The sequence below is a fragment of the Perca flavescens genome, chromosome 17 (assembly GCF_004354835.1).
Source record: "Perca flavescens isolate YP-PL-M2 chromosome 17, PFLA_1.0, whole genome shotgun sequence".
Taxonomy (NCBI): Eukaryota; Metazoa; Chordata; class Actinopteri; order Perciformes; family Percidae; genus Perca; species Perca flavescens.
This window is the reverse complement of record NC_041347.1, coordinates 8,296,965-8,320,271: the sequence shown is the minus strand read 5'-3', so window position 1 is coordinate 8,320,271 and position 23,307 is coordinate 8,296,965. Positions and strand designations below refer to the sequence as shown.

At 41.0% G+C, this 23,307-nt stretch overlaps 1 protein-coding gene across 3 annotated transcripts in view; it reads left to right on the top strand.

Annotated features, from left to right (window-relative positions):
* Positions 1 to 4,170: 4,170 nt before the first annotated feature.
* The window catches only part of shtn1 (shootin 1), an 80,313-nt gene continuing 61,176 nt past the window's right edge, over positions 4,171 to 23,307 (top strand). For 2 of the 3 annotated variants that reach the window (XM_028603992.1, XM_028603994.1), the window contains exons 1-3: positions 4,171 to 4,241; positions 10,422 to 10,474; positions 19,813 to 19,873. In XM_028603992.1, the coding sequence (XP_028459793.1) occupies positions 4,187 to 4,241; positions 10,422 to 10,474; positions 19,813 to 19,873 (169 nt within the window). In that variant the 5' untranslated portion in view covers positions 4,171 to 4,186. Of the gene's footprint in view, positions 4,242 to 4,305; positions 4,355 to 10,421; positions 10,475 to 19,812; positions 19,874 to 23,307 lie in introns of those variants that run through there. The other variant, XM_028603993.1, reaches the window with a different exon arrangement.

The following is a 23,307-nucleotide window of genomic DNA, read 5'->3' as shown; positions in this document are numbered from 1 at the left end:
TATGCTGTCTCATCTCTATACAAATATAATTCAACACCTTCAGCAAGGCACTGATGCATCGACCTTATTAAGCAGCCAATTAATGTCCTCTCTGACATAACAGATTGGGTGGGATTTGTTAAGAAGGGGGGGGTTGATCATGCACAACTAAACAAAATATGCAAGAATGAAACCCCCTTCCATTACCAGAGCCACTCAGCCAGCCGTGCCACAACACTTATTTATGAACTTTGATATCCAATGGAAAATAATCTCAGAATGAAACGGCACAACGTGGTGTCAACATAAAACACAGAGCTGTCACGCCGGTGAGCAGAGTTCACCCGTTTGTTCCACGATATTTTTCCTAAACTTAGTGGTTTTGGTGCCTAAACTTAACTGTCATCGCTGCGCGATGCTCACTTTTTCTGACTAAACTCTACTACCACGGCCCCTGAAAGCACCGTCATCTGGCGGTGCCTGTGCCCGGCTCACAGTCACCTATTGGGGGCTAAACAATTGCTGCTGATAGCCGGCGTCCTGGAGCTCTGTAGCAGCTAAATCCAACCAGCAACTGCTGCTCAGATATTATCCTTCTATGGCTCTGTAGACTGTTCACGTTACAGCGCTTTACTTAGTTTAATATACTTCTGTTTTAGGTATATAATATATGGTCTATTGGTGAAGTAGCATTGATCACTTTGGGGGGGGAAGGGGGGAGGATACATTTTGTCCCCACCGGGGATAAAAATAATTCAGCAGAGGCAGGGATATGTAGACCAGAAAGGGGGAAATCCCACGCATCCCCCCAGCAACTCACACCCTGAGAGGAACCCAAATGTACCAGTCCCGTCTAACACTGGGGACCATCTTGTGATGGGATCACACCGGCTGCAGCGCCAAGTCAGGCCAGGGGCGAGAAGTGTGGGTGGAGTGGGGTCGATGGCCCCTTCTCTACTTCCTGCGCCCCTGCTCGAACCACACCCATCTTTCTACTCCGCCTTCTTTTTTCATTTCAACTACTTACACACCTGTAAGGTTTCGTGACTGCATGTTGCAGGTGACACTCACTCTCGCCGATCCACTTCTGTTCTACTTCCTGCTGCAGGTGTCTCCAGGACAGCATTTTGACTCGCACGGTGAAAACTATACCTACGCAGGTCGCAGCTGGTAAAAATGTAAATTGTCTGCAGTCATTTTAAAGAAATTGAATATCCATATGAATACGTAGTTATTCAGTTGAGCTTTATATTGACAGATTCCGAGGGCTCAGTGTTTTCACACTATCTGCTGATTTATGTTGGAACTGTAGAAAAGGTGCTGTCTGGTGTTACTAAGCAATTACTTTTTTGTATATTTTGCTAAATAAGTGTTAAGGTTTGTGCTGGTCACAGCTACAATAAGCAGCTCAGAAAGTCTGATACAAAAAGAATAGATGAAAAAGAATGCTAGAATAGTTCGTGTTAATTCTTCATTTAAAGTCAGTAAAATGTCTTGTTTTTTCCAAAAGAAATGCAATTGGTCCCTTCAAGAGCTGTTATCTTTTAATAATGTTTTTTGTTTCTGAGGTTTTAACAGCCTGGCATGAGTAAGAGTGAATATGTTGTTGTGTTCAGTTTTTGGAATGATCCACCTTAATGGACTACAGCTCTACAGAAACATAATGGTCTACAGATACCATTATCAGCTTGTGTTATCTGTAAAGCTCCTTTGTTCAACAAAAAATGTAAGCTTAATATCCACTTATAGCTTGTCATAGCTTTCAATCACATCTCATAGTCTTCATTCAGTGTTAGTGGTTCATGTCAAAGCGGCTGAGCAGATGTTTGAGATTCTTTTTTTGAAAACCTACTGTTTCCAGTATGAAGCTTTACATTATTTGAGTATGCTCCTTATTTATTTCCTACACTTCAAAATAAAAAATAACCTTTCGTGTCCAGAAACAAAAGAAATACACAACAACCTAAATACAGTATCAAATGTAAGCTTTACACTCAGTCTTCTCAAGGTCCTCTTAACTTCCTTTGCTCTAGCATCTGGAACATGTCTATAAAGAGAATGCAACTATCTATTGTAAAACCACTCTAGAAAGCTGCATGCCCACAGATATAGTTGTTTTGTTTTATAGTTTGATACAGCCCAAATCTGTGACTCAGAACAGTGTCAACAGTACAAATCACATGGAATCTGATCTTTTCAATCCAGATTTGACCGTAAACGCTCGCTGTAGTGGCCTCCACGATAACTTCCGTACAACAGCGTGCTGCATGTGACGTTGTTATTGTCATTTGTGCAAGTGGGTCAGTTCAGAACTGTGATCAGTTCACACTGTAATCTGATTTTGCTCAGCCAAACAAATAAGAAATCTGATCTGCGCGATAAAAATATTTTTTTATTGCTAAACGACAGTGGTCACAACTGGAGTCACGTGTGCAAAACTCTAACTCCAGTCTACACAGCAGCAGTTCATGTGGACCAGACTCTAACTCCAGTCTGCATTACCAACAGTTACCTGAACTAAACAGTTCACATCTCCTGCTAAACTCCTTCACAGCAACACAACTCTTCACACACACGTCTCAGAACACAGAGTTAAAACACTAGCATCAATCCCCAAGACACACATTACAAACTGTTCATCTTTACACTTTCAACTATTTGAGTGACCTCACACTAATCAATACTTTCTTTATAGAAAAGATCCTTTACATGATTTTATTTTGTTTTATAACATACCAGTCTTTTAGGTAAATAAGAATGAATTAAAATCAGCAGTTTGCTTTAAATATATATTTTTATTTTGTCCATAGTAATTTATGTAATTACTGGGAAAAAAAGTTAGTTCTGAGCGTTCTCTATGTATATATATTCAGCATTTGTTCACTAACTAGTCTAAAACAAGACACCCCCTTAGGCTTTCAGCTAAAATTCCAATCAGCAGTGTTTGATAGGCACCAGACTGTGTTGAATGTGTGGTTAACAGTTCTGACAGCAGTGTGTTACCATCTGAACAAGGTGCTGTAAATCTACAGTGTTGTGCAGCAGGCACGTGCACACATAGACAACAAAGGGGGCTTGAGCATCTGTCCTTTTTCATCTTTGAGAGAAGTGTCCTTTTTCTTTCTTTATTTATTTTTTAAATAAATGAATATCTATATTCCTGTTTGAGCACAGCTTTCCTGTCAAACTAATTTATTTATCAAATAAAAAATCAATATATCCGGTCGAAAGATTAGACTTTGTTGAGTTCCAATTAAAATAGATCAGTAAGGAAGTCAAACAGGCCGAGCAAAACAGCAGCAGCAAGAACTCTGCATAGGACACCCAGTCTGTAGCCATCATTAGGAATGTCCAGTGCATTAATAAAGCTCCATTCATTCACTCTACTATAGTTGCACTTCTCCATGTTTGGCATTGATACATTCAAAGATGCATGCTGCTGACTGTCTATCACCGATCATTAGAAGAGTTGTGTTAATATATTTAATGTTTTGTTAAAAAAAAATTTAAATAAATAATTATAAGATTTGCCCTTTTTTTACAAAATGTCTTTAGACGTCCCTGTTGTGCAGGTTGTGTAAGGTCATGGGCCTGGTGGCTGTTTTGTATTGTAGTCTTCACATTCTTGATATAGCCTAATTGATTATTTGATATCCATAATTTATCTCATTCCTCATAGATTCTGCCCTGTGTCTCTGATGTTAAACTATTTTTTGTAAGCTTACATTAGAAGCATGTATTGCCTCTTTCTTTCAAAAATGTACAGTAGGCTATGTCGTGGCATATCAATGGGAACAACCTAAATGTGTCACATCGCTTTCAAAACACAATGCACAAATGATCATGCTAATAGCCTTGTATTACTGCCTCTTGTAGGCTACCTATAGGTACCTAATAGGTGTACTATTGTTATTTTTTGTATGTATGCATTATCATTTACCTACTGTGGTAGGCCTATACACAATGACATTTCACTGTTTTAAATTATAATTTATAGAAACTTTAGTGGAAGCAATACCAAAACCACCAACAGTGTTACAAAATCAGCAGGGCTGAATTCTGATGATGATGATGATGAAGGTGCTCTGTTACTACTGTACTACTGTATCCTACTGTAGGCTATGCGTGTGGCTGTATGCTATCTTACAGGTGTGTCGCGAGGCGAGGCAGCACTTCCTGTTGAACTCTGGTTAAACATTGTCTCGCTATGGCTGCAGAAGAGCTCGATCAAATCCATGTCGTTGAAAACTTGTCCAACCAAGGTAAGTGTGCTGGGAGCAGTCCCCTAGTCAGACCTGGGCCACTCACTGACTAACTTCAACTAGTCTAAGAGATGCAGTAGTTGAGCGCTGACTGTAGCTGCTAGTTGGTTAAGGTAAGCTACACAGCTCGTGGAGCAGTTGCTTTGAACAAATGTTTGATTCTGAAAATGACAAAGCCATTTTTCTGTCAGTAAAAGACACGTGCTTGGTGTCAGGTGTAGTTGTATCATAGGATTTAGAATCAGTGTTGTTAATGTTCTGGAAGCTGGGGAGAACTTCGCTACTATAACGTCTCCTCAATCACTTCAAGGCTGTTTGTATTCATGGGCAAAGTCCATGTCCATGACTGGGCTCTACGCCTCCTATAGCAGGACTGGGTGAAACCGCTATGGGGCCCTGCTGGTCGCCCCCCCCCATGCTATGTCAACACTATTCCTCTGTTGAGATAAAACATGGCCTACAGTTTGCTGTGTGGTCATTTGATGAAACACAATAGAATTATGGCGCTTTTCCATTACATGGTACCTACTCGTCTCGCCTCTACTCTACTCGCCTTTTTTGGTTTTCCATTACGAAAAAAAGTACCTGGTACCTGCTAACAGGTACTTTTTTTAGTACCTGCTCAGTCGAGGTTCCAAGCGAGCTGAGGCGAGCCGAGAAGGTGACGTGAAACCCTGCAGGCTGCTGATTGGTCGGAAAGAAGCGTCACTGATCACTGCATTGCTAGCGAGAGACGGCATTTTTAAATAGTTTAGCCAGCGGTGTTTTTTTGCTGCCGGAGGCTCCACGCAGAGCTTTCTCCGTAGCATACAAGTGGCCTGATGGTTATACTGGTGCGCTGGTGTGTGCATGTGTGATGTGTGTGTGTCGAGTTGCCGTATGTGTGTGTGTGGGGAGCTAGTGAGCGAGGGAGAAGTGAGAGAGTGACGGCGATTATCTCCGCAGCGAGTAGCGACTCTAGAGTCATATATATGTGACCACGGTGGGAAATCTGGAGCAGTAAACGTTAACTATCTCTTTGATATCATTTTGTTTACGGAGACAGAGAACCAGGAAATGCGTCGGGGGTATGTCAATGGGAAAAGCAAGCTACTAAGCCGCGCCCACGGCAGTCGCTATGACGACCAGTCACGCTGAGGCGATACTAAAATCTGCAATGGAAAACGGACGCACAGCGAGTCGAGGCGACTAGAGTCGAGTAGAGTCGAGGCGAGTCGAGCAGGTACCATGTAATGGAAAAACGCCTTTAGTGTGGCAGGGTGGTGCAGTGCTTACTGTAGTGACGTTGCTTACTGAGCGGGTATAAGTTAGCAGCAGGTTTGATATTCGCAGGATATTTGTTTTCGACCTACCCCCATTCAGTGTCTTCAATAAAATTCCACTACTTTACTAGTGTAGTATGTTGAGGACAGTTTAGGACACTATCAAAAAAAAAGATCACAATGGTATTTCTTGTCGCTACCGATTTACGAGCAAAAACAGCACTTCAATCTATGTTCTGGCTGTGGGCTGATTTAGGGACCGTCTACAAATTACATTGCTCAGGTTGACATAGACTAGGCCTACTGGGATTTTTCAGGAAAGTAATCACCAAAATTCTATAAAAAGACATTTTCTCATTCTGATTGCTGTAGTAGTTGCCAATGGTGGATTGCTAGTTACTACAGGTCATATTTTTGTCATATGTCCCATTATAATGAAACGGGATGGAATTAAAAGATTAACATATTCACCAAAAATCAACAAAAATACATTTTCTCATTCTGATTGCTATAGTAGCTGCCAATAGTGGGCTGCTAGTTACTACAGGTCATATTTTTGTCATATGTCACATTATAGTGAAACAGTATGAAATTAAAAGTTTAAAATATTCACCAAAAATCAACCAAAAGACATTTTCTCATTCTGATAGCTGTAGTAGTTGCCAATGGTGGACTGCTAGTTACTACAGGTCATATTTTTGTCATATGTCCCATTATAATGAAACGGGATGGAATTAAAAGTTAAAAATATTCACCAAAAATCAACCAAAAGACATTGTCTCATTGTGATAGCTGTAGTAGTTGCCAATGGTGGACTGCTAGTTACTACACGTCATATTTTTGTCATATGTCACATTATAGTGAAACGGGATGGAATTAAAAGTTAAAATTTATCACCAAAAATCAAGCAAAAGACATTTTCTCATTCTGATTGCTGTAGTAGTTTCCAATGGTAAGCCTTTACTTACTACAGGTCATATTTTTGTCATATGTCACATGATAGTGAAACAGTATGAAATTAAAAGTTTAAAATATTCACCAAAAATCAACCAAAAGTCATTTTCTCATTCTGATTGCTGTAGTATGGGCTCCAATTACCAATTAAATGGTAAGGTATGGCTCCAATGATGTTTGTTGTACGTCTTGACATGCTACATATGTGTACCAAGTTTTGTGACTATACGTCAAACGCACTGCAGGGGCTCAATTTTTTTTTATTTTGTAGGGGGCGCTAGCGAGCCATTTTTGTGCGCCTATCCCAGAAACCCTTAGAATACGTACATTTTCACCAGAATTGATGTGACTGCCAATTTAGGTGAGTTTTTGAGTATGTTAAGCCCCTCAAAAAGGCGATTAATTAGCCGGACGAAGGAAAAATAATTATTCCTTCAGTTTTAAAAAGGCCTTCGCCGCAGTCGGTGCTCGGGCCCTAATTAGTTTTTCTCATTCTGATTGCCCTCATATTTCATAGTCACTTCCTGCTACTTAATACAGACCATGGTTTCCTAAAACAACAAGTTATATGGAAGCAGGACTCAATTTTCTCTAAAAAATATTCACCAAAATTCAATGAAATATTTTTTTCTCATTCAGATTGCCGTAGTCCTTACCAAACTCTCACTGCTACTTACTACAGGCCATGGTTTCCTGAAACAACAACTTATATATCAGGACTCAATTTTCTCTCAAAAATATTTTTGCTGAATATTTTAAACTTTTAATTTCATATTGTTTCACTATCATGTGACATATGAGAAAAATATGACCTGTAGTAAGTAAACGCTTACCATTGGCAACTACTACAACAATCAGAATGAGAAAATGTCTTTTGGTTGATTTTTGGTGATCATTTTAAAAAATATGACCTGTAGTAACTAGCGGTCCACCATTGGCAGCTACTACAGCAATCAGAATGAGAAAATGTATTTTTATAGATTTTTGGTGATTTCTTTCCTGAAAGAATCCCAGTAGTCTATGTCAACAGCCTGAGTAATGTAATTTGTAGACGGTCCCTAACTCAGCCAACAGCCGGAACATAGATTGAAGTGCTGTTTTCGCTTGTAAATCGGTAGCGACAACAAATACTATTGTGATTTTTTTTTATACAGTGTCCTAAGCTGTCCTCAACATACTACACTAGTAATGTAGTGGAATTTTATTGAAGACACTGAATGGGGGTAGGTCGAAAATGAATATCCTGCGAATATCAAACCTGCTGCTAACTTATACCCGCTTACTTACTGTGTGTAATAGGGCTGCCGATACATGGGCTGCCCATTGAATTTGTATTGCGATTCTAGAAGTATTGTGATTCGATACTACTGAGTATTGTGATTTTCTTGAGACTTCAGACTTCTAGAGACAATATATCATGAGACATTTCTAAAACCTCAGTTTTCTAAGAAGAATACACATCACATGTCAGTCAGTCAGTCTGACATGTATTTCCTTTGTAAAGAAGAACATAACATGGATTTTCTGTATTTTCTGCTTTGGCTCTGTTTGGAAACAACAGAATAAAAAAAAAATAGAATGAATGAATAGAATCCATTTTAAAGCTCCATTGTGTAATTTTTTTTGTTGATTCTTAGCAAATACCCCTTTGTTCTTTCACAAATATGTGCTCATTCATGTGTAATTACTTCCACCAACTAATCAAAGTATTCTCGTACGCGTAGAATCTGACATTCAGAATCATTCAGAATACATACGGGCGAGTCGCTCGAATGACGGCCGCCATGTTGCACCTCCATCTTTATAATACATTAGCCAAAAGAGGGACATACCTCCATCTTTAAAATATATTAGCCAAAGAGGGATATACCTCCATCTTTATAATATATTAGCCAAAGAGGGACATACCTCCGCCTTTCGTGCTTTTACATTCAGTGGTGTCGTGACGAATGCCAGAGAGGGGGAGACAGGCAAAACAACAAGACCAAAGTTAATATTGGAGTGGCTTTTCCAAGATGGAAAGAGCTCATAAGGAGCAAGGATTTTAAAAAGGGATGCCGAAGTTGCCTACTTTCTTCTCAAAAGGTAATTCTGCCAATTTGTGTAAATTTGAAATTTTATAGTTTCTTGGCTAACTAAAGCATGGTTGTGCATAACGCTAGAACGACGTCTAGGATACTTTTCCTAGCGTAAATGATGAAAAAGGATTGTCCACCTTGTAACATAAACGTAATCATATGTGTCGTGATTTCCCTGGCAGACAGCTTACGTCATACACAGAAAACAGACTAGCTCCAGCTAGAACAGCTGCGTGTAAACGATGGAGATACTAAAAGCTAATTTTGGTTTCATTGACATTGTTCATACTGCTCAGAGAAAGATTAAAAACACAAACCTCCGTTGCTTCTCTCCTACGCTGTAAATATTGCCTAACACTATTAATCTCGCACAATATACAGAATAACAATAGCACTGATACTTTACTAATATTAGCTTGCATATGTTTGGGAACTGATAGGTGATGGTAGCAATGAAATGGTACCAAAGTAATGTACTAAACTATTATTACACTGGAAGGAACACTCACGGATAAAGTCGTACTTCTTGGAATAATAGGGCCCCCGTAGGAGTTAAAACGCGCTTGGAATGGGAGGGGCTAGAAAGTCATATTCAGTTGGTTGTCACATACAATTTTACCGCTAGATGGGAGAAATTCTTACACAATGTAGCTTTATAAAAATCGTCACAAAACAAATCCCGATACATATGATTTTCGATTATTTTTCCCACCCCTAGTGTGTACCAAGGTTATAATCGTTAACGAAAACGAACAAAATAACAAAAACTAAGTGGGAAAAAACATTGTCTTAACTGAAATTAAAATAAAAACAAGGCATTACAAAAAAATAACTAAAACTGTACTGTCTGTTTGCAAAACTCATCTTTCTCAGCTTTCAAACACCCATACTGTATATCCCAAAATGTCAGACTGTTCCTTTAAAAAGCCATTGAGTCAGAGCTCAGTATACTTTAACTGCAGGAAAATAGCGTCCTTAGTCAGCTTCCTGTTCTGTAGTTCCTAAATGTCTCAAGGAGCAGTAGAGGCTGAATTTGGTTACTGATTAGCACATGTTGTTCCATGGGATAAAAATAAGTTAGCTCTTCACAGACGTCTGTTCTCACTGCATTGTAGCTACAGTATGCATCATGACACATTTAACACAGCGCTGCGGACGAAGGTCTGGCTACTCCACACAGCATTCTGGGATGGGAGAAAAACGTGCTCTGGTTTATTGCCATTTCGTCTTGGGTGGTGCTAAGCTAAGCTAAGTGGCTAAGCCACGGGTCCTCTGCTAAATAGTCTCAGGAAGGAACTTGTTTTGGTGGAACGTGTACATTCAAAAGTAGTTTTAGTTGTGCGAGAGAAAACTCAGATTGGACAGATAGTCTAGCTAGCTGTCAGGATTTACCCTGCAGAGATCTGAGGAGCAGTTAACCATAGTCCTCACAAATCCACCGGAGGTTAGAACACCAACACAGAGAAAGAGGAAGGTGTGGGACATACATGAGGGACATCCGGTGGACTTTCCAGCGGCACCAGAGTAATCCCGGAAGTGAAACGTCGTGGATAAAGACTATCTTGGCAGTGACCATCCAGAATATCTGTTAGTACAAATGTATGACAGATGGCAGTTCCCCTTACTATTGTAGCTACACCCAAGGCAAATATTCAGTCAACCAGAGTGTTACTATATTGTGTATACTATCCCCTGCTGTAATAGTCAGGTGACACAGGACACAGGCTGCACTAGTCACTGAATGAGAAGTTATCACATGCTGGAGAAGTTCCCACTTGTTGACTTATTTTTAACAGGATAATGGGAGTTCTGTTGTCTTGGCTGACATTTGCTGTATGCTGATGTAGTGATGAACATGGCTTACTGGTATCCTTTGCTCCCTACAGCCCTGCAGGAGTATGAGGGCCTGCAGAAGAGGCACGAGACAGCAGCCATGGAGGTAAGTGTTAATATCAGTCAGGGTCACACACATACATGTTGGATGTCTGACAATATATAGACCTGATCCCTGGTTCTGTTTTGACCATCTCTGTTAGTAGAGCTGCACCATATTGGAAAGAATGATATCGCTGTGTTTGTTTTTTCTGCAATATATAGCATAATGTATATTGTGATGTGAAAAGATAAAGGACTATTCACTAGATGACTTAAATAGCTCTATTTGAAATGAATGAATCATTCTAAAAATATTGAGGTGATCTTGCAGGGGAGTGCACATAGAAAATAATAAATTTGCAAATAGCAAAGTAGTTAACATATTTTAAACAAAATTAGAAAAATAGAAACAAAAGAGCAGCTATACATCAGCCCTTGTGAGTGGTTAACAAAAATATGTCTCATTTTATTAAACAAATAGCTTGTAATAAGCTAACATTGAACTTGTAATAAATAAAAAATAACACAGGACCGTTTTGTTTCACAAACTTTTTCAAATTTACTTTTCTTGGCAGCAGTGCCAAAGTAAAACTGTCGGTCCTCATCATCCTGCCTAAAGGATATTTACAGCAGACCCTGAAAGAAAGAGACTTTTTGTTGTTGTAACAAAGAAGTTACCTGAAGCAAATAATTCAAATTCCCCCCCCAAATATAAATGAGCTAAACCAAACCGAAGCCCTGATCCTGTTACAGCACCACGTGTTAACTGACACGCAGCATCTAACAAAATGTGAGGCGTGGGGCGTGAGTTTGGACTAAAAAAGAGGTGGTACATGATCTTGGTAAGCAATTTGACAACATTGTAGGAAATATTTTCAAATAGCGTGCTTGTTAAAATACCAGCAGACGAGTTAATCCAGCACAAATTAGTGCATAATAAGTCTCCAGAATGAAGTATGTGAACCTCATAATTAAATACAAAATGAGAAAAAAAAAAAAAACTGCAAAAAGGTCCTCTTTTTGAGAAAGAGACTAGGCTGGCTATGGGCCTGGAGCAGCAGAGGCAGCTACAGCAGAACTGAGTAGCTTCCTGAGGCTTCTATGAAAAATAACAGCATTTATTGTTTGTTCAAAAACAAGCTATGCCTCCATGACCCTGACATGGACCTGTGGCAGCGGACGCTGTAACTAAGGTAAATGGAGTGTCACGCTGTTGCTACAGTGCAGAGAGGGGGGTGGGCAGTATGGCTCCACATAATGACTTCTTCTCCTACCAATAGTCAATTGTCTTTTTTCTGCTAATGTAGGAGCCATAACAGCAGTTTTTGTTGATATTTAAATAGCACTAGTTATTATTTCAAGACTTCTCATATTTGGTTATAGTTCTGAGCCACTGATTTTGATTGACAGCTGACACTGATTGGCAAATCGGCCACACCACAGTAATTGTGGGCGTGGTATAATTAATAAAGGGAAGTTGGAAACACGAGTGGAAATGTTTTGGAGTCCTATGAGACAAAACAATTTTTAACCACCTAGTCATCCTGTTCTAACTTATTTGATGGAATTTAAGAATCCATCAGTATTATTTATTTTCCCTACTTCACACACATTCTATATTATCCTCAAACGTTTTAGTAGGATCATAAAGGTGTATTTCTATAGGTAGGATATTTGAGTTTATTTATTATTTTCAAGCAACGTGTGCATGGTGCTTGGATCGACAACAACGGAACAAGGAGGTTGCTGGGACAGTGGCTATCATTTTGAAATGGAATAGCTACTACACCAAACAACACCTAACCATAGGTGTTGCAGATCAGAAAACAGCCTTTTACCTATTGTGGAGTGGACTTCTTGAGACATGTTTCCAACTCTGAAAAGACCCCACTTTTTAGAGATGTATAAAAGGTGAAGCTGTGACAAAGTCACAAAAAAGTCAGATTTTAATACTGGTCCAAAAACTAATCCCTAACTTAACTGGTATTGGTATCAACCTTCAGAAAGCCAGAGGTAACCCCAGGTAGGCCTTGGTATTGAAGCTCAATACCTTTTGAATACTGACTGAAATATGTCTGGTCAGATGTGTACTCTTATTTACAGTGGGGGAAATAAGTATTTGACCCCTTGCTGATTTTGCAGGTTTGCCCACTTACAAAGAATGCAAAAATCTACAATTTTAATCATATGTACATTCTAACAGTGAAAGACAGAATCCCAAAGAAAATTCCAGAAAATCACATCATATGAATTTATTAAAATTGATAACCATCTGATGAGGAAAAACAAGTATTTGACCCCCTGGACAAACAGCAAGTATTCTGGCTCCTACAAGCCAGTTAGTCTTTCTTTAAGACACAGCCCCAATCCGAACCAATTATCTACATCAAATACACCTGCCTCACCTCGTTACCTGTATAAAAGACACCTGTCAACACCCAAACAACCAGCATCCAACATCACCACCATGGGCAAGACCAAAGAGCTTTCTACGGACATCAGGGACAAGATTGTTGATCTGCACAAGGCTGGGATGGTCTACAAGAGAATCGGAAAGCAACTTGAGAGAAAAGATCAACTGTCGGTGCAGTTATCAGGAAATGGAAGAAGCACCACACCACCGCCAACCTCCCTCGGTCTGGGCCTCCACACAAGATCTTGCCTCGTGGGGTGTCCCTGATCATGCGAACGGTGAGGAATCATCCCAAAACCACAAGGGGGGAACTGATGAATCAACTGAAGGCAGCTGGGACCACAGTTACAAAAGAAACGGTTGGTAACACACTACGCCGTCATGGATTGAAATCCTGCAGCGCACGCAAGGTTCCCCTGCTCAAGAAGAAACATGGACAGGCCCGCATGAAGTTCGCCATTCACCACCTGGACGACTCAAAAGAGGCCTGGAAGAAGGTGATGTGGTCAGATGAGACCAAAATAGAACTTTTGGCCTCAACTCAACTCGTCGTGTTTGGAGGGCAAAGAACACCGAGTACAACCCAAAGAACACCATCCCCACCGTCAAGCATGGTGGTGGCAACATCATGCTTTGGGGGTGCTTTTCAGCCAAGGGGACGGGACAACTCCATCGTATTGAGGGGAGGATGGACGGGGCCATGTATCGTGGAATTCTGGACCGACATCTCCTTCCCTCAGTGAGAGAGCTGAAGATGGGTCGAGGATGGGTGTTTCAGCACGACAACGACCCTAAGCACACCGCCAAAGCAACAAAAGAGTGGCTGAAGAAGAAGCACATCAAGGTTCTGGAGTGGCCTAGCCAGTCTCCAGACCTGAATCCGATTGAAAATCTTTGGAGGGAGCTTAAAATTGAGTTGCCAGGCGACAACCTCGGAACCTGAATGATTTGGAGGCTGTCTGCAGGGAAGAGTGGGCCAACATCCCTGCCGAAATGTGCACAAACCTTGTCACCAACTATAAAAACCGTTTGACATCTGTGCTGGCCAATAATGGCTTTTCTACAAAATATTAACATGCTGTTTGTCCAGGGGGTCAAATACTTGTTTTTCCTCATCAGATGGTTATCAATTTTAATAAATTCATATGATGTGATTTTCTGGATTTTTCTTTGGGATTCTGTCTTTCACTGTTAGAATGTACATATGATTAAAATTGTAGATTTTTGCATTCTTTGTAAGTGGGCAAACCTGCAAAATCAGCAAGGGGTCAAATACTTATTTCCCCCACTGTACTTACTCTTTGATTAAATATTTGCTCATTTAAATCATCCTTTTAGACTGTATTTCTCTCTCTCTCTATATATATATATATATATATATATATATATATATATCTCTATCTCTATCTATCTATCTATCTATCTAAGATTAGCTAAGGGCTTAAGGCATATGACTGGTAATCGTTGAATTTGTTTAGATATGCCAAATTGTAATTATATAAGTGATTATTGGTCAGATTTTTTATTATTACAGTGGGTATGGAAAGTATTCAGACCCCTTTACATTTTTCACTTCATTGCAGCCATTTGCTAAAAATCAAAAAAGTTCATTTTATTTCTCATTAATGTACACTCAGCACCCCATCTTGACAGAAATTTTTTTTTTTATTAAAAAAGAAAAACTGAAATATCACATGGTCATAAGTATTCAGACCCTTTGCTCAGTATTGAGTAGAAGCACCCTTTTGAGCTAGTACAGCAATGAGTCTTCTTGGGAATGATGCAACATGTTTTTCACACCTGGATTTGGGGATCCTCTGCCATTCTTCCTTGCAGATCCTCTCCAGTTCCGTCAGGTTGGATGGTGAACGTTGGTGGACAATTGGGTTTAGGTCAGGGCTCTGGCTGGGCCAGTCAAGAATGGTCACAGAGGTGTTCCAAAGCCACTCCTTTGTTATTTTAGCTGTGTGCTTAGGGTCATTGTCTTGTTGGAAGGTGAAGCTTCGGCCCAGTCTGAGGTCCTGAGCACTATGGATGAGGTTTTCTTCCAGGATATCTCTGTACTTGGCCGCATTCATCTTTCCTTCAATTGCAACCAGTCGTCCTGTCCCTGCAGCTGAAAAACACCCCCATAGCATGATGCTGCCACCACCATGTTTCACTGTTGGGATTGGATTGGGCAGGTGATGAGCAGTGCCTGGTTTTCTCCACACCGCTTAGAATTAACACCAAAAAGTTCAATCTTTGTCTCATCAGACCAGAGAATCTTATTTCTCATAGTCCTTCATGTGTTTTTTTGGCAAACTCTATGCAGGCTTTCATATGTCTTGCACTGAGGAGAGGCTTCCGTCGGGCCACTCCGCCATAAAGCCCTGACTGGTGGAGGGCTGCAGTGATAGTTGACTTTGTGGAACTTTCTCCCATCTCCCTACTGCATCTCTGGAGCTCAGCCACACTGATCTTTGGGTTCTTCTTTACCTCACTCACCAAGGCTCTTCTCCCACCATTGCTCAGTTTGGCTGGACGGCCAGGTCTAGAAAGAGTTCTGGTCATCCCAAACGTCTTCCATTTAAGGATTATGGAGGCCACTGTGCTCTTAGGAACCTTGAGTGCTGCAGAAATTCTTTTGTAACCTTGGCCAGATCTGTGCCTTGCCACAAGTCTGTCTCTGAGCTCCTTGGGCAGATCCTTCGACATCATGATTCTCATTTGCTCTGACATGCACTGTGAGCTGTAAGGTCTTATAAAGACAGGTGTGTGCCTTTCCTAATCAAGTCCAATCAGTTTAATTAAACACAGCAGGAGTCCAATGAAGGAGTAGAACCATCTCAAGGAGGATCAGAAGAAATGGACAGCGTGTGAGTTAAATATGAGTGTCACAGTAAAGGGTCTGAATACTTATGACCATGTGATATTTCAGTTTTTCTTTTTTAATAAATTTGCAAAAATTTCTACATCTGTTTTTTTTCTGTCAAGCTGGGGTGCTGAGTGTACATTAATGAGAAATAAAATGAACTTTTTTGATTTTAGCAAATGGTTGCAATAAAACAAAGAGTGAAAAATTTAAAAGGGTCTGAATACTTTCCGTACCCACTGTATTTCAATTGTTAGTTGTTGGCACCTGACCCTATACACATTCATAGCAAGAAAAATGACAAGGGGGTATGCAAAATATGGAATTTCTCTCTCTCTCTCTCTCTCTCTCTCTCTCTCTCTCTACATATATATATATATATATATATATATATATATATATACACATACAGTACAGGCCAAAAGTTTGGACACACCTTCTCATTCAATGTGTTTCCTTGTATATACATTGTAGATTCTCACTGAAAGCATCAAAACTATGAAAGAACACATATGGAATTATGTACTGAACAAAAAAGTGTGAAATAACTGAAAACAAGTCTTCTTCAAAGTAGCCACCCTTTGCTTTTTTGATAGCGCTGCAAACCCTTGGTGTTCTCTCAATGAGCTTCATGACGTAGTCACCTGAAATGGTTTTCACTTCACAGGTGTGCCTTGTCAGGGTTAATTAGTGGATTTTCTTCCCTTATTAATGGGGTTGGGACCATCAGTTGTGTTGTGCAGAAGTCAGGTTGATACACAGCCGACAGCCCTATTGGACAACTGTTAGAATTCATATTATGGCAAGAACCAATCAGCTAAGTAAAGAGAAACAGTCAGTCAGTCCGGAAAATTGCGAAAACTTTGAATGTGTCCCCAAGTGCAGTCGCAAAAACCATCAAGCGCTACAACAAAACTGGCTCACATGAGGACCGCCCCAGGAAAGGAAGACCAAGAGTCACCTCTGCTGCTGAGGATAAGTTCATCTGAGTCACCAGCCTCAGAAATCGCAAGTTAACAGCAGCTCAGATTAGAGACCAGATGAATGCCACACAGAGTTCTAGCAGCAGACACATCTCTAGAACAACTGTGGAGACTGCAATCAGGCCTTCGTGGTCACGTAGCTGCTAGGAAACCACTGCTAAGGAGAGGCAACAAGCAGAAGAGATTTGTTTGGGCCAAGAAACACAAGGAATGGACATTAGGTGTTAGTGCTTTGGTCTGATGAGTCCAAATTTGAGATCTTTGGTTCCAACCGCCGTGTCTTTGTGCGACGCAGAAAATGTGAACGGATGGATTCTCCATGCCTGGTTCCCACCGTGAAGCATGGAGGAGGAGGTGTGATGGTGGGGGGTGCTTTGCTGGTGACACTGTTGGGGATTTATACAAAATTGAAGGCATACTGAACCAGCATGGCTACCACAGCATCCTGCAGCAACATGCCATCCCATTCGGTTTGCGTTTAGGGAACTCCTTCAAGACTGTTGGAAAACCATTTCAGGTGACTACCTCTTGAAGCTCATCAAGTGAATGCCAAGAGTGTGCAAAGCAGTAATCAGAGCAAAGGGTGGCTACTTTGAAGAAACTAGAATATAAGACATAAGGGCTTTTAATAACTGTAAACCAGGGAGGTCCCTGTGTAATTTTTATCAATATGTCACCTGTGCAACACGGCGGACCAAAAAGCTGGACCTCTGTTATGGATCCGTCAAAGGTGCTTATAAATCCTACAGCAGAGCTCCACTTGGCATGTCCGATCACAACTCTGTTTATTTGGTTCCGTCCTACAAAGCGGTACTGAAGAGAAACAAGCCGGAACGAAAGTTGGTTCCGGTTTGGTCAGAGGACTCAATCCAGTGTCTACAGGAATGCTACTGCTGTACTGATTGGGATCTATTTAAAAATGAATGTAAGGACATTGTTGAGCTTACAGAGACTGTTTCTGCATACATCACCTTCTGTGAGGAGTTAGTCATTCCTAGAAAACTAATTTCCATATATCCAAATAATAAACCTTGGGTCTCCAAATCTGTTAAAAGCATAATTAATCAACGAAATATTAGCTACAACCAAGGTAACATGACTCAATATAGAGTATTTCAAAAACAAGCTAAAAAGGAACTTAAGCTTGCAAAACTTAACTATAAGGACAAAGTTGAGAACATGTTGAGCACAAGCAACTCACATTCTGCATGGGAGGGTGTGAAAGCCATGATGGGGATGCAGTCTAAGAAAGGGCCGATTTCCCTCAATGGCATGTCAGACCTTGCCCTCTCAAATGAACTTAACACTTTCTATAATCGTTTTAATATTTATGACTTTAGTGAGGAGTTGTCAGTCTTTCATAACGTTGCCCCTGGGCAGAGCAATGTCCAGGTTGACAGAATTAAGGTCCTGACACTCTTTAGAGGTCTTAAGGAAAGGAAAAGTCCTGGCCCTGACGGCATTGGAGGCCGTATACTGAAGAACTGTGCTGAACAGCTGGCAGACATTTTTTGTTTTATTTTCAAAATGTCCTTACATCTCCACACCGTTCCTAATCTTTGGAAAGACTCAATTATTGTTCCGGTGCCTAAAAATAAGACTCCAGAGTCTTTTAATGACTTTAGGCCTGTGGCACTCACGTCCCTCGTCATGAAGACGTAAGAGAAGATCGTGAAAGATGAACTATTGAACTCTGTACAGGATCTACTAGACCCCCTTCAATTCACCTACAGACCAAAACGGGGAGTGGAAGATGCAGCATGTATTCTTTTTAACTTGATCTATACCCATCTTGAGGGTGCAAAGAGCTTTGTGCGTCTGTTTTTTATTGATTTTTCTTCAGCCTTTAATTGCATTCAACCACATATTTTGGCAGGGATCTTAAAGAATACTTTTAATATTGATCATAGTCTTATTTGTTGGCTGATGGACTTTTTAACTGACAGGTCACAACGCGTGAGAGTGAATAGCATCTTATCCGATGTTCTCTTTTCCTCCACTGGTTCCCCCCCAGGGCTGCGTCCTCTCTGCGATCTTATTTATTTTATATACAAATGCATGCCAAAGCCAGCACACCAGGCGTCCCATCATTAAGTTTGCTGACGACTTGATAATAGTGTCACTGCTGACTCACAACGACCCCGAGTATGGCACTACTTTAAATGATTTTACAGCGTGGTGCAAGTAATCTTTTATGAACATCAACACGGCAAAAACTAAAGAAATGTTGATCGACTTTAGGAAGAATTCCCCCCCCCTCTCTCCGACCCTTATTAACGATCAAGCTATCAAAGTAGTGAAGCAATACAAATACCTCGACGACAAACTCACCTTCGAGCCTCAGGTTGACGCTGTCTGTAAAAAAGCACACCAGCGTATGTTTTTTTATCGTAAACTTCGCAATTTTAATGTCGATAAGACCTTTATGAGGATGTTTTATTGTTGTTTTATTGAAACTATTCTTTCCTTTGCCTTTTTGAGCTGGTTTGGGTCCCTCACTCTTAAAAACAAAAACAGTCTGCAATACATTACTAAAGTGTGTGGGAAAATTGCCCTGAACACTCTGACTGACTTAAAATCTCTATATTAGACAAGGACCCTGAAGAAGGCCCAGTCAGTCCTGGCTGATATAAGCCATCCCTTGAACAGCTACTTCATGTTGTTGCCGTCTGGCCGCAGATTCTGTCTGCCTAAATGCAGGACAAACAGACACAAAAACTCTTTTGTTCCTGCTGCTATAGGTCTTGTTAATAATTCAATGTGAGATGTGGACTTCTGTTTAGTATGTATTTACTTGTGTCCTCCATCGATAGTGTCTGTTGTCTGTATGGCTTATGTGTCGTTTATGTTGCACTTTATTTGCTGCAAAACAAATTGCCCCTCGGGGATAATAAAGACTCCTTGACCTTTCAGTTATTTCACACTTTTTTGTTAAGTACATAATTCCATATGTGTTCATTCATAGTTTTGATGCCGTGAGAATCTACAATGTAAATAGTCATGAAAATAAAGGAAACGCATTGAATGAGAAGGTGTGTCCAAACTTTTGGCCTGTACTGTGTATATATATATATATATATATATATATATATATATATATATATATATCCAAAAGTGTGTTAAAGTTTCTCTGTCTGTCTCTCTTACATAAGTGCAAGAGGCTGGAGGAGGAGAGAGACAAGGCCATCAAGAAGCTCAATGAGTTCCAGCAAGGTAAGTTTATCTCTGCTGTTCAGGAAGTGAGATCGAGGCAGAAATGTTTTTTTATTCTACAAACAAGCTTTAATTCTTGAATGTATTCATATAAATGGATTAGGGTTGTCAAAATAAACGCGATCATAACAAGTTAACACAAATTCCTTTGCTCATTGTTTTGACGCACAATTAACGCACACGCGTTTGGTGATTTGGGCCTCGGGCTGCTCTGTAGTTTGAGAAATCAGGAAGCGATGCAGCGTAACGTTGTGGATGGCTAGCAGAAACAAAGCTCTGTGAGCAGAAACGGGTAAAGAAAAGGGTCATTTGAATGGCAAGTTAAGTTTCAAAGCCCTTCCCTATGGTTCTATCAACAAGACTAAAGTTATTTGCATGTATTATCAATGTGAATTGAGTTTCAAGTCTTAAATACCACTGGCTGGTCAAGCTTACGGCGGATGCAGACAGAATTTTCCTTCTCGCCAAAGGTACGTCAAGTTGGAGAGTTTTTAATGGAGACGCCTGGATGTACACATGTACCTGTACAATGTGTCTGTTGCTAGGGCTGCACGATATGAGGAAAATATGCGATAACGTTGTTGAATGTCACGATACAGATATTATTTGCGATAAATAAAAACAGATATTAAATCTGTGTAAATGACGTTATAGAGAAGTCTCTCTTGTAGATTAGTGTTTCTAGCTTTGTGGCTCCAAAGTCCTCTAGTTGGGACAGACCCCTGGTTTTTTTAGGCTAACTCAATTAGATTTAGCCTGGCTAGTAGCTGGTTGTAATGGCTGGTTATGACCACCTGGCGGTGCTCTAGGAGGGGGCTCTACTGACAATGATATGCCTGTATGTGGGTAGAAGAAGAATGAATAAAAGTTGTTGAGTTGTATCCTGACTGTTGTCTCCTTGAGTATACAGTACAGAGGAACAATATATGGTGTCAGAAGATAATAACCTTTAATAGACGGAGTCTAGTGACACGGACAACAAGTTTTGCTTCTGGATTGAAGGAAAAAGACTGAGCATACCAGGTGAATTCTCTCATTTACACAATGGTTGATAAGGCTGATGACATCCTTGGTTCGCTGCAATTGACTGAAGAACAACAAAATGACTACGACACGTTTACAAAGGCTTTTGATGGACACTTTGTTGGCGTGCATAATATCATTTATGAACGAGCCAAGTTTAACAATATAAGGAATTCGGTGAGTCTGCAGAGAATTGTATTACTGCCATGCACAAACTAGCTGAACATTACAAATATGGCTGTCTACGTGAAAAAATGATCCAAGATAGGATTGTAGTCAGCATACGTGACTTAAAATTGTCAGAGAAACAAAGTTGGATTTAGCCACAGCCATAGTCCAAGTAAGGCAGCATGAGGAAAAAAAGCAGCAAGCTATTGTGCAGGCAACAAAATCACCAGGCCAAGTGGATGCATACAACAGTAAGAGACAGGCACAAAGAAAGAAGCCAGCTCAACCTGGTAACTATACTCAGCATCAGCCTGCCTCAGCCAAGCCAATACAGTGTGGTAGGTGTGGCAAAACCTCTAAACACTCATGGACTGAGTATCCAGCAAAAGATGTTGAATGTAGAAAATGCCACAAGAAGGGACATTTTGCAGCTGTGTGCAGATCAGTCCAAAAGCTGGAGTCCATAGAAGAAGATGGGGTGCCGGCCTACTTAGGAGCTGTTCACCATCCACAGACGTCTTCATGGACTGAAACACTTTCTGTAAATGGCGGTCGGCTTCGCTTTAAAGTGGACACAGGTGCCTCTGTGACCGCTATTCCAGAGTCAGAATACACACTGGATAAATATGGCAGCCCCTCTGCCCCTCGCATACTATTACTGGGACCTGTCAGCAAACCCCTGGATGTTAAAGGACAGGTGGATGCTGTTATCCAGAGAGGACACAGAAAGATAGAGGAGGAGCTTTTTCTTGTGAAGGACCTGACCACACCCTTGTTAGGCTTTCCAGCCATTTGAACACTGCACATGATTCCTCAGCTCCATAGCATAGATGATGCTGAAACACACTTCCGCTCAATCTACCCAGATGTATTCTCAGGTTTAGGTAAATTTGAAGACAAATACAAACTTAAGCTTAAAGACACTGCAACACCCTATGCCCTCTCTGCACCAAGGCGGGTGGCCATTCCACTCCGGCCAAAAGTCAAAGAGGAGCTAGACCAGAAGATGGGAGTAATAGACCGTGTTGAAGAACCAACTGAATGGTGCGCGGGCATGGTTCCTATAATAAAACCTACAGGGAAAATACGCATTTGCATGGACTTAACCCATCTCAACGAGAGTGTCATCAGAGAGAGAGACATATTTTGCCTGCAGTGGATGAGACACTGGCCAAGCTAGAAGGAGCCAAAGTCTTCACAAAACTTGACGCAACATCAGGCTTCTGGCAGGTACCGCTCCATAAAGACTCAATGCTCTTGACCACCTTCATCACACCAGAAGGCCGCTACTACTTCAAGACGCTCCCTTGTGGGATCTCATCTGCTCCAAGCATTTTCAGTAATCTCACAGCTCATTGACGGCATTGATGGAGTTCTGTGACATGCTGATGTCCTTGTCACAGGAAGAGACCGGTCAGAACACGACGACAGAATGCACAGAGTATTACAGAAATTCAGAGAGGCAGGGCTCACTCTGAATGAGAAATGCCAGTTTGCCCTGACCAAAATCTGTTTTCTGGGCCACGTCATCAACTCACAAGGCATCAGAGCAGATCGGGGTAAAATCAAAGCGATCCTGAACATGCTGGAGCCCAAAATGTTGCAGATGTATGCCGTTTCATGGGCGTGGTGAACTATGTAGGCAAATTCTCATCATGCCTGCCTGAGCTGACAAAACCCATCCGAAATCTTCTCAAGTCAGAGAATAGCTAGACATGGGGAGCATCCCAGAAGCTTTCCTGGAGACAAAGACAGAGCTAAGTTCAGACACTGTGTTAGCTCAGTACAGCCCAAGTAGAGAAACTATGGTGTCAGCTGATGCCTCATCATACGGACTAGGAGGCATCCTGACACAAAAACAGGCAGATGGTGAGGGAGACCTGTCGTCCTTGTTTCTCGAAGTCTGACCAAAACCGAAACAAGATATGCCCAAATTGAAAAAGAGGCTTTAGCTGTGACCTGGGCATGTGAGCGCCTGCGAGGATACCTGAGTGGCCTGGACTTTAACCTTAAGAACTGACCACAAGCCCCTCATAACGCTCTTCAAGTCTAGAGCGTTGGATTACCTCCTGTCAATAATCAGGTTCAGACTCAGGCTGCTCAGATTCAACTTCAATATCGTCCATCCATCCATCCATCTTCATCCGCTTATCCGGTTTCGGCCGCTTGTACCCTGGATCTCGTTCTTTCGGTCATGACCCAGCCTTCATGACCATAGGTGAGGGTAGGAACGAAAACTGACC